Source organism: Rhipicephalus microplus, chromosome 6, assembly GCF_043290135.1.
Source record: "Rhipicephalus microplus isolate Deutch F79 chromosome 6, USDA_Rmic, whole genome shotgun sequence".
Taxonomy (NCBI): Eukaryota; Metazoa; Arthropoda; class Arachnida; order Ixodida; family Ixodidae; genus Rhipicephalus; species Rhipicephalus microplus.
The window spans coordinates 147,339,390-147,351,576 of record NC_134705.1 but is presented as its reverse complement, the minus strand read 5'-3'; the positions used below and the strand labels follow the sequence as shown (position 1 = coordinate 147,351,576).

The following is a 12,187-nucleotide window of genomic DNA, read 5'->3' as shown; positions in this document are numbered from 1 at the left end:
TCCAGGGTCGGATCCTGCGCTTGACGTTGTCGTGCATCCCTAGGAAGCCCAGAACCCCATTGATTGATATGTGAAGTTTAACGTCCCAAAACCACTATATGATAATGAGAGACACCGTATTCAAGCGCCGCCCAATGGAAGACCAACAGGTGCCCACTGGCTCCTCTAAGGAAATGAGATGTCGTACGAGTGAAGAACGGGACGTGGACTACAAAAGCAAAGGTCACAGAGCCGTTGGCTCAAACCCGGTCCTACAATGTCTTCACAGAGGGAGGTAGGCTAGTGCGACGCAACTGGCAACATATTTTACCCATTCAAGAAGCCTTTCATAAAGATCCTTCAGAACTTGTCGAATGCGACGACGAAAGTGCTTCAACACAATCGACCCCTGTGCCAATGCCCACAGCACCAACTGTGCCCAGAGCTCCAACCTCTGCGTCACTTGTTCCGGCTCTGCGGAGGTCGCTATGGCAGTGCAGACACCCTCGCCATCTAACTTACAACAGAAACTTTGTGCAAGTGCCATGAAGCAGATGTGCAGCCTGTGTGAACGATGGGACTGTCGTACAGATGAACCAGTAACGTAATCTACGCAAACTGCACTTTCTTGTGTTCCTTTCCAGTTCTGTCTTGTCTCCTCTCAAACAGAGGGGGATGTATTGAGTGTGTGATCTGAAGCGGGCCCGCGTTATGCGCGGATAGTGCTCCGCCCAGGCTGTCACCCTTGCCACTCAAAGTATATAAGTACACTCGATTAAAGGCAGCGGCTCGTACTCCAGCAATCCGAGGCTGGCGTCTTGCTTTATCGCATCGCGTGATACACCCCTCATGCTTACGGCTATGTTCTTAAAAGGTGCAGTTTCCAGCTGACCGTCTCATTAGTCTGGAGTGCGTGCTAATTAGCACGTGCCTGCTTCTGCACCAGCGTTTGAAGATGCCACAAACTGGAAAAGCTTCATCCGAGTATAGTCCCAACTCATAAGAACGAGTTGAGTATACGGTGTATGAAGGAGATATTCAGATTTCTTACATATCAAAATCGTGCGTGTAAAACATCAGCAAAGAGTCAACACCACAAGACAATTTGAGGAATTTAATGCACTCTCTGTACGAAAGTAACATATTGATAAGTCACAGTCAAAAAAAAAAACGAAGCATTTCTATTTACAGCAAACACAATAACACTGAAACAAGCTTTTGTTGAATACCAACAGCACATGCGGTGGAAGTCAAATCATGAACAGGCCCAGCAGAATGCAAATGCAAAAGGAAATCAATGGCTTCAACCAACATTTAATTCTTTAGTTTCACTCGTGAGAATGTAATTTTTTTTTTTGCAAAGCTAACGCACTGAAGCGTACTCTGCCTACTTATTATTTGTAAGCTATGATGCGACAGCGAGACTTGCTCAAAAAGCATCTACATTCTGAAGAACTCCCCTATAGGTGAAACTTTGCCACGAATCTCTCATTGTTGTGAATCAGGCGTGCATTCATTTCAAGCTCCATGCTCCCACTTTTCAGCCAGGAGTACCAGATGTGTAATCACACCCCATGCCTATGTACCCGGGAACCTACATTTGTGTACTACTTAGACACGCCATGCCTAGGATACCTGGCACCTAGGTTTTAAAGGGAAGTACCAGGTACACAATGTAAAACCAAGTGCACATATTCGCGATTCTTGTACGGCAAAAATACACCCTCAAAGGACTGCAACTGTGAAGAGTGCCAAAACACTATTCTAGATACAATTCTTGAAATTGTGCCGACTTCTCTAGCCACAACTGGCAAGTGATCCAGCAAACACATCAGTGGCTTTGCAAACTGGTACTGCACTGCTACCCTAGCCGAGTGTGATGAACCTTGCAACGTTGGAATACGCGGCGCTTAATGTTGTCAGCGCACGTCCTCGTTCTTGTCTCGTGTGTTGTGTACATTACGTGCTGCGTATTCCAAAAGATCCCCCCCCCCCCCAGCTCGCCTCAACACTTTCTGAAGCCATGAACCTTAGACTACCTGTCATCATCAGGTTATGATGGTGCATTTACAGGACTGTCTTCTTCACCAAAACAGAATGAGCGGCCCATAGATCATTTGTGGGTACCCCAAAAGGTTTTGCTCATATGTAGCATAGTGGGTGCTATAGCCAATGACGAGGACGGCCATTCACTACGAAAGTGGCCAGTGGTAACAACAGTCTAGCTGGGTCATGTTCTTGTTGAAAGTGTTGCATTCCCTAGTTCACCGGTGCTATGAAAACAGTTCCACAAACCTCATACCAAACTCTGACAGCTTACGCTCAGAGTTGCAGCCAAAAGACACACGAACTGTACCTCCCATTAACTCCAATTACACAGAATGGGCTTTCAAAAGCTTATCAGTTTAATAAGCACACAACAAAGCTACCATCACATATGTGTACTTTTCCTAAAGCCTCTTGAATATCTCACTCATGTGCACCACTTGGTTGCATCACCATTTGAGTGATTGTAATGAATCTTATGATCTTAAAACTGAAATGTGCCGAGTTACATGCATATAAAATATTCAGGAAGGTGTGAAGAACGACGCAGCACAAAAGGGTGTTCCTATTTCCTATTCTGATCCACCTAGACATATCACAGCTCACATGCCCAATGTGGGGAAATGGCCAAGAATTTGTTACAAGTCCTTCCGCATTCCCTCCACCCTCCTCGTTTTTCCATGTGAAATTGTGTGCCGTCATCATGAATGTGCACCCTATAGTTATTCCCAGTGCTTTACTACATCCCATTCACTTTTAGCAGTGCTAAACCATGCACAATAGTAGGTGTAGCCATATATCTGGCTTTGTTATTCTTGTATACACAAGGCTGCTGACAAGGTGCAAACCGGGAAATTATTCTTCTGCAAACAGATGTACCTTTGAGCCACAGACTGCTGCTACATCAGCACAGGCCAATCTAGGCGTCTCTACGACCAGCAAAGTGCAAGCTACGGTACCATAGCTTGTAATAAAGAACGGTCTAGCTAAACTACTTGGTGTCAATTCTAGAGACCCTACACGCACTAAAGCAATGCGAAGTTGTCATTCTGATGCGCTGCACGTTCACTTGGGCAAGGCTCCCTTGCACAAAGTACAGACAGGTCGTGCACAGTGTCCTTAAATTTGCCGGTCTAAACTGCTGTTTATGCAAACTACCATCAACTTGACAAATGTGCTTACGACTCCCACATGCACAGGCCCTTTCAAATAGGTCAGGTGCTTGAATGGTCGGCCTGCTTCTTTGTGTAACGACTTCGTGCGAACTCTGGCAAAATGATAGCGGCTACAGGAGCTGGATCACCTCTAATGAGCTCCAGAATTTGGTCTTCGATGAAAAATATGTGCGTTTGTTGAATACCGAAAATGAGGTTGTTACAATCGTCAATGAAAGAAGAAACCTAAAGGAGACCTCACTACTGCGGTGACTCCACAGTAAATCAATATCAAGCTGTTATAGCGTCAAATGGCTAGAAAAAAAAAAAGAAAAAACATGGCACTCGTTTGGAGATTGATCAAGATGGCACTTTAACAACTCCAAGCAAATTTCTCCAGTACAAACTATTTTGACTAAAAAATCAATTTCGATAAAATAAAATTATGATTGTGCACCTCGGGATATATTTTGCAGCATGGAACCTCCTTAAAAATCAAATAAAAGTAGTGCTGGGCTGTTTTTGTGGCTAAAGATTGGTTGCCGCACAGGTTAAAAGAGCAGTGCTTTCGACTGGCGAGTAAATTGTGTCCGATTGTCCACCACAGTGCAGGAGAAGCAAAGTGCAAAAAAAAAAAAACTGACCCAATAGCAGACGCAATTCCCAACAATCGGTTCATACTAAACACCTGTGCGAGTTTCACTCCCATGATGAAAAAAAACTTTGCTCCTTAAAAACTCGAAATGCTCAAGCTGCGACTTTTGACTCGGACACTGCTAGTGAAAGAAAGCTTGGGCTCATTGAAATGCAATAATTCAGTCCACAATGCAGTGAAAACTTTCTTGTGACGAAGCGAAGCGAGAAGCAACGGCAAAACACTACCTAAACCGATCACAGCCCAGAGAACAGCACCTCTCTCACAAGGGCAAAACCTCCGGAACTTGCATCTCACTAAGGTGCAGCATCGCATCCCCCCCCCCGTCTTGGTCCATACGTCGAATCATCACATTTGAAAGAGCTCAACACAACAGATACACTGCCACTGAAGCCAAGTGTGCCAGCATGTCCGCAAGGTAGCTCCAGAAAAAAGCACATCAGTCTTTTTCTTTGTTCCTCAGATGCAGGCATCGAAATTGTTCACGCAGTGAGGAGACGGTCGCAATGAACATGGTCACGTGGTCCTCACACGGACATCACCCGGGCACAGTCACTACTGTTCTGGACGTTTTCGTTGATTTACAAAGTGGACTCTTCGCCGACGAGATGCACGGCTGTGGCACGACGCTGGAGCCGTAGTACAGAGCCTAGCTACCTGAAATCATCGTCAGTGAGGTCGAGTCAGGAGAGGTGCGTTTTTTTTAACGCTACCATTTTGCACGGTGACAGAGTGTTATGCACTCTGCAATTTTCAACATTGCAATTAATGTGTTTTACACAGTGCTAAATACAGCATCTTACTCGAAAACTTGCATCCAATTAGGCTCGCGGTGGGGATTTCAAAAAGGCCTTTCAATGTCACCCTTTATAGCAAAGCTGTCCACTCATTCTCGAAATTAGTCTTTTTGCTGTCCACAGCCAATTGCATACAATCAGCTTGCCTAACGAAAATGTTTTTAAGTAAAATAAATATTGCTGCTGTCCAGCTCATGAGCAATTTCAATAGCAAGTGCACCGAAAAAGCACTGTCACAAGTTGTGGACGAGTCTGTGCCGATCCCTCAAGTGAAGTAAATTTCTCTCTGCTTAGACTACCGAACGCTCTAACACCGACAGTCATGAGCTGTGTTCAGGTTCATCTTGCGTGCGTTCAAAACTGCTGCCAGAGTTGAAGTCATAAATGTTCACTTACAGTGCAAAGATTGCCCCGATTTTTGATCATTGAAAAGGCCCTCAGTGACATTTCCTTTTTTTTTTTTTAACCCTAATGCCTTTGGGTGCTTATCACAGGGTAGCTAGCCAGCCTAAGAACTGGCTAACATCCCATGTTTTCACTTACTTCCTCATACTCCTTTTTACCCTACACATCGATCTTAAGGCCTGCTTCTTCAACATCCAAACCTCCGAAAATCTTAGCTGCGAAATCAGTGGCTTTACTTACATGAGCATATTTTTTTATGGCTACCTGCATGCACAGCATTTCGTGCACAATTGAACATTCACAAATCCAGTGATTATGATTGAGGCCATGAGTCAAATGCGATGTTATTGAGCAATTAAGAATACACTCAAACCTCCACATAATGAACCCAAATATAACGAAATATTGGTTATAACAAAGTAAATAAAAAATAGTCTCACAATAGATTTAGTCTTAAGAATAAACCTTTCTGAGAAATTTTCAGATATCACGAACTTATTTTCATTTAAGATGCAAGTTTGCTATAATGAGGTTCGAGTGTATTGGCACAGCCTTAATTTACTATCAAATTTGCGTTTCCAAGGAGGCTTTACTAGTCATACAGCAAAATGTCGGCAGAGGGAAACTGCTTAAACCAAGCAGCTACCATATTTACTCGCATAATCCTCACACTCGCATAATTATCACACTCCCGACAAAAGTACGATTTTTTTTCCTCGAGTAATTATTGCACCCCCGAAAATTGCCGCAATAATGTCGCCTGCTCGTTCCAGCCACTGATGAAGACAGCGTGCGCCGTCTGGCGCCATCTCCTAAGCATAGAGCGTACTATTATTGCACAGAAATTCAATCCAAGCCAAAGTGGCAAGTGCGCGTAGCGGCGTGATTTGTATGTTGTGTCTTCTGTAATCTTGTTACGTTATAGGGCGATGCAGAAGTTACACGGCTGCTTTCAAGTTGAAAGTGACTGATCGTGCCCTAAACAACACCAACAGTGCCGCCGGTAGGCCCTTCAGAGTAGAGTAGTTTTGTTGTTCGCTACTGGTGACTGCAGGTGAAAGCCACCATGACGTGTTGGACCTTCCGTGTGCCTAAGACTGGGATTGATGGTAAACTTTATTTCTTCAGAAGGCAACTGCGGACGATTCTGTTAAATGGCCATCAGCCCAATACTGACAGCCTTCGCCTACCTCTTGCAGACTCCTGTTGAGCGACGAACGCTACCGCTATGCACGCAATGCCCACAAGCCTTGCGTACGGTATTCCAATTCTCGACTATTTCATCGCACCTTTTGTGTCGCAAATCTTGCCTTGTGTTGAACCTGTGCTTCTATTATTGAGGTGAATCTTAATACTTCTCAAAGCGTGCTGTTAGTTGCTGGGGTGGGATTCCCGACTTGCGGCCACTTTGTTTTCTTTTTCGATCTGTACGTTTTCGTGGAAAGTTTTCCCCACGTAATTCTCGCACCCCCAAACTTTGCATTGGTTTTCCGCCAAAAAAAGTGCGGGGATTATGCGAGTAAATAGGGTACTTATATGGCACGACTTCCTCTAGTTCGGTATGTCTTGCACGCTGGTGCTGTGCTGCCAATACACTTGCTAGTAAACCAAATTCCTGCAAAAACACAAATTTGCCAGGCTCCTACAGTATATGGCCCAAGCGACATTAAATACAGCTAAGAAAGCAAATGAAGTAGTCATTCTTATTGTGCACTCGTTTTATTTTTCTGGCGCAACTAAAAGCAGCCGAAGGTGCAGAAAATATGAAGGTCTGGATCAAGAATATTGTATGATGAGCATGTAGATAAAATCATTCACATATGCACTATGCCTGGCTACAATAATGCTTTTAAGTGCGATACTGTGGCTTTCCTTTGAGTTCCCCTACTGATAATCACATTTTGTACGACTTTTTATTGTATTAACTGCAATGCTAAAAAGCTTTTGACTACAGCAGCTCCAGCTCTGCAAAAACATGACTATGCACTCTCAATGCAAGAAGCCTAAACAGAATGTAGCTTTATTGCTAGTAATTTAAGTTACTTCATATATTTCTAGAGTTTCATGACTTACAACATAAGCAATTTTAAAAGCACACGTATTTGACTCAGTCTCTAGTGAATATCCAGGCGCACTGGTCAGCTATTTGTGAGGCTACTAGTTATCTATGGCAACACGCATTCTACCACTGGTCTATCCCAGCTTTGAATTTCCTGGTCCCGAGTTCAAAGAGCATTGTGATCAACTTTCCTCCTGCCTCGAGACTACAATCGGCAGAATATAACTCCCCGCTTTCCGGGCCCCTTCTATGACTATTCTCTGCCGTTTCCAGTTTCCTTCCAAAATGCGCGACCAACTGAGCACACGAAGTAAGAGCTAGAGTTTTCACACACTATACTCCCAGCACATTCTTCAGTTCTTTCAGTTAGCTAAAATAGCTCTCCCATAAGCATTTTCAGACAAAAACTGTCCCTCCAGAAGTCTTCCTTATGGGATTGCCTGACACAAACACACATGTGCATTCACACACGCATGCACACACACACACACACACATGCACGCACGCAGATTCACGGGGCTTCCGAGAAACCTTGAACACTGCACGACACATTTGAACATCCACCAGTGCTTTTCTTCCAAGAGCCTTCAACCATGAAGGACCTCCCCCCTTTCAAGGAGAAGAGGGCCCTCCCTTGCAACCAACCTCAAACACTGCTCCGCACCACAAAGAAATCGAGCCTTCGGGGGAAAAGAGAGCGCGCATTTTTGAGGAACCCCGAACTGTGCGGCATTGCCACCCTGCAAGGGGGCACCGAGAATATCCCCCTCGTCACGCAGTGCAACCATCACGCTGAAACCGACCGCACCACAGTAGCTTCAACACTCTCCGTTCCGCAGCGCAGAAGAAACTGTCACCAGAACGGCACGAGCGAGGCGAGCCAGCGGAACAGCGCCACGTGGAACAGCGTCGACATGATGAAGAAGGCGTGCACGAGCACGATCCAGACGATGTTGAAGTCGACACGCAGGGGCGTCTCGCGCAGAGGTGCGAGGTGGTTCTTGCCAGCGTCCTCCTCCTCCCCTGTGCCCCGGTGGAGACGTCCTGGGAAGCGTCCCGTCCGGTAGAAGATGTCCAGGAGGTCTTCCTTCTCTGCCCACCGGTCGTACAGCCACTTAGTGAGGGCCTGAAAAGTGAATAGAAATAGATTGGCGAGTTTGATTTGTTGGTACGTGATTAAAAGATGCTGCAGCGGAAGAAGCGCGCAGACAGAACAAAAATGACAAAGATGTTCCAACCTCAGCACTAATAGCACAGTCAAGCCTGCGTATAATGAACCTGAGCATGAGGCGACATCTGTTCGCTGTATCCCGAACTTCGTAGTGAATGAACCACAGATTTAAAATAATTTCGAGCGAGAACACAATTTTTTTCTACAGAATTGTTCGTGATGCACGTGTTTCGAAGATCAGAAGCGATAAGACTGGTCTCGAGTTTATTGAAGGGGTGACACAGGTCTTAGACGGCCAAAAATTATAAAAAAACTAGACTTTTTGAAGCTGACATTTTCGGAATCTGTACTTATTTTCGCACTTGTCTGAGAAGTGTCTAGCTTCTTGGATCATTATTTCTAGTGGAAAAATTAATTTATAACACCCCTGTGAGATGAATGCGTGCGCAAATAGACGCTAAAATCTCGCTTTTTCTGTGCCGAATCTTGGCTGGTACACACAGGCTATCGTGGTCATCTTCGTCTCATTCGAGAGGTCATTCTTCATCTTCGATTGCCCGCCACGGCTGGTTTGCCTTGCTCATTGGTGTTTCAGCAAAAACGTATCATTGAGAAGCACCAGCATGTGATTCTATTGGCTACTTGGGGCACGTGACAAGACCTAGGCATTCGATTGGGCAAGTGACGTTTCTGGCGTCTGCTTCACTATTGTGACGTGCACGACATGCACCATTTTGTCATGGTTATGTTGACTGGCTGCTGCAGTAAAGAAGTTCGGCACTACAATAATTCATGAAGCGGGTGTGGTGATCGTTCCTTCACCGTGAACTTCAGAAAAAGCCTTGCTATGGTTCGAAACAATGAGGATAACAAACCCGCTGCAGTCAATGGCGGTCACCGAGTCACCGGTGTAGGCATAACTCACGTACGAGCCCGTCAGTTGTCGGCAACGTCACTGAAAGCAGCTGTGCTTTGCAGCACCATCAGTTAGAGGACAACAAGTAAAAAGCAGATGCGAACCTACGAGAGATGTCAACCTTTGCAGCAATGGAACTGAAGCTCAATCTTATCGCTGAATAAGCCGAAGCCCCGGTTTCTGCCCACCTGACGAAATGACCTCGTTTGTGTGTGAACTGCACGACGGGTCGTTGGAGTGGAGTACGCGGCGCATCGACGAACAACAGAAAATGAATCTGTTCGCAGTGAACATGCTCGCCGCCCGTGCAATGAAGGCTACGGGCAACGTGTAGACTGTGTTTAACGACGTGTTCGCAACAGTATCGCGGTATTTACTCGAAAATGCGACAGTCATACGTGAAATGGAAACTAACACCCTGGCATGCATCTAGCCTCGAAATTGATGAGCAAGTGCACAATTTCGGTTTGCGAGATTTACGTGAGACTCATTTTGAACAAGCCAGAAGACATCGCTGTGTCATTCGACGGATCGCCGATGACGGGTGCACATTCATTACACATCGGCATCACTTATAAGCGGCCTTGTTGGCAGACGAGCGCATGGTGACAACTTGCAGCAGTACTTGAAGAAACTCATGCAAACAATCAGTCCTATTACATGCCCGGTGCACATTAACTGACTAAAAGTATGTGTGCCATAATATTTTTCACTCCAAACGGCAATATAAAAAAAAGTTTTAACATTATTTTTCTCGATACACAGATTCTGACTACTTTCCTTGTTTGCTTGTTCTGTAAAAGTGGACCTAGACAGCTAGAGCTGTAAATATTTTTGCACAATGTAGCTAAGTGTGCACAAAAAACAATGCTGAGAGCCAATTTTCACTGTGTGGCTCCAATTTTTTTTTTTTCATTTTAATATACAATTTTTGTTCTTGGTCAAATGCAGTGAACTTTATTGTGCTTTAATTCGAGAAGTACTTGTTCAATTTTCGATAAGCTTGCAGTGTTGCACTCCTTAGACTTTCTAGTATCCACATATATGCTAATGACAACGTAATTTTAGGTACATACATTTTTGCAGTTAAAAGGTTAGAATTATTTTTGTTCTTGATTTTCTCAAAATGGCAATTTTGTACACCCTGCATGACAATTTCTGCAACATATAGGAAACTATTACAAATAGCAGAATAATTCTTTTTACAGCATGAAGCTACATGTTTGGAGCACACAACATAAGAAGCAGATTTTAATTTCTCTTGATGCAAGTTTTTAAAATTAGTATTTTCTGCGACTACACGATCGAGAGCTAGATGATGTAGTCTAAACTAAACACTAAACTTCATTCAGAGATAAGAAGTTTAGTGGTTTGCAATGCAAGAAATAATGACTCAATCAGAAAAGTGCTTTATGTTGTGTGTCTTATGCTTTCTACTGTTAATCCTTATGTCATTTGTAAACTTTTGACAGGTGGTTATTTTTCTATTGTGGTAAGAACAAAGTTTGTTAATATGATTATTTTAATTAACTAATGAAATACAAAAATAATTGCATTTTATAATCAGGAGAACAAACTAAGTAAGCATGCCAGCTTTTATAAAATTCAAATAAGAAATACATGAGATATCCTATAGACCCGCATCTCCCTTTAAAGAGGCAGCGTGCGCTTCACTGAGGCTCATGACATACACAAGCTGCTTAAGGCTATTAATGTAGCCAATTTCTTGCCATAATCATACTTGTGGGCACTGGCTCCAAACTTTCGTCATCCTCACCATTAGATTCCTGCAAATCGCTCCTACCGTGCATTTCATTTACAATGCCCTCATCCGTGCATAGTATCACAGTGTTGGTGTCATTATCGACCGTTATGAAATCGTTGCAACAGTTGTCTCGCACACGCTCCCATGTCAGAGTTGATGATGCGCCGCCACAAGCTGCCGCTGGAGTGGTCCTGTTCCGAAGCTCCAGGCTCGGCATCAGGTCCAACGCCGACAAAGCCAGCCTCGTGAAAAAAGTCTAATACACATGTGGCCGTTGATGCTGCCCACGAAGCCATCACCCTCTCCACAGCTGAATACAGGGACATTCGAAGCAGCAAGGTGGCTGCCAGGTGATAAACAGATGAGCAAATGCTCCACAATGTGGCATCTAAACAAGTCTCGAACGCGAGAAATACACCCAAGCCAAGGGGTCCCACTTTCGATGTTTTGCTGAGCAGCAGAAAAAGAGCGAAAAGCCTCCCGTCTGCCATCTCGACACACACACACACACCAACAGAGAGCAAGACGCGCACATGCGACATAGAAGCCAGCACGCGTTGAAATGCTCTGGGCCCGTCGCCCGTTTTTAGTCAGAAAACAAACCTTCTGAGTTCGAGCCAGTGTGGCTGGCGTCACGAGGATCGGTGGAGACAGGCGAAGGAGTTGCGATAGAGTGAACAGAAGGGATGATGATGATGATGATATATGGTGTTTTTTGGCGCAAGGGCCATTCGATAGCCAAAGAGCGCCAGTTCATGGGACAAGGAATGCGGACAATGATTGTGATTAGCGGCTATATAAGGGCCATAAAATTCCTCGCAGTAAGGCGGGTAAAAACATACAAGTAATAAAATCATGACCAAGCCCTGAAAGGTGTGTCTGGTGTGAATAGGTGACAAAAGTTGGTGATAATGAAAAACGATGGTGGACATGTATGGCATTAGCACAAGTACCTCACACGTTAGTACCCTTGCGTCCAAGGGCCGTGAGGCAAGTGCTTTCCTGTGTAGCCACCGCAGCAAAAACCTCTCTGGAGAGGTTGTGCTGCGGAATGCCCGGGTATATGATATGAAAATTATGAATTTTTTTAAAAACGCTAACAATGATTTATTACTAAAAAGCGGTTCCCTGCCAACGAACATTGCAGGGTGTAGAGGTATATGTTGTCGGTAGGATAATGGAAAGTGTTGTCTTCTTAGAGTGTCTAACTGTTTACATTGAATTAAAACGTGAAGAACTG

General features: G+C 44.5%; 1 protein-coding gene across 4 annotated transcripts in view; it reads right to left on the bottom strand.

Moving 5' to 3' along the window:
• Positions 1 to 4,279: 4,279 nt before the first annotated feature.
• LOC119167258 (acyl-CoA:lysophosphatidylglycerol acyltransferase 1-like) overlaps positions 4,280 to 12,187 on the bottom strand; it is a 122,910-nt gene continuing 115,002 nt past the window's right edge. For 3 of the 4 annotated variants that reach the window (XM_037418710.2, XM_075866849.1, XM_075866848.1), the window contains exon 7: positions 7,647 to 8,221. In XM_037418710.2, coding sequence (XP_037274607.2) covers positions 7,949 to 8,221 — 273 coding nt within the window. In that variant the 3' untranslated portion in view covers positions 7,647 to 7,948. Of the gene's footprint in view, positions 4,492 to 7,646; positions 8,222 to 12,187 lie in introns of those variants that run through there. The other variant, XM_075866847.1, reaches the window with a different exon arrangement.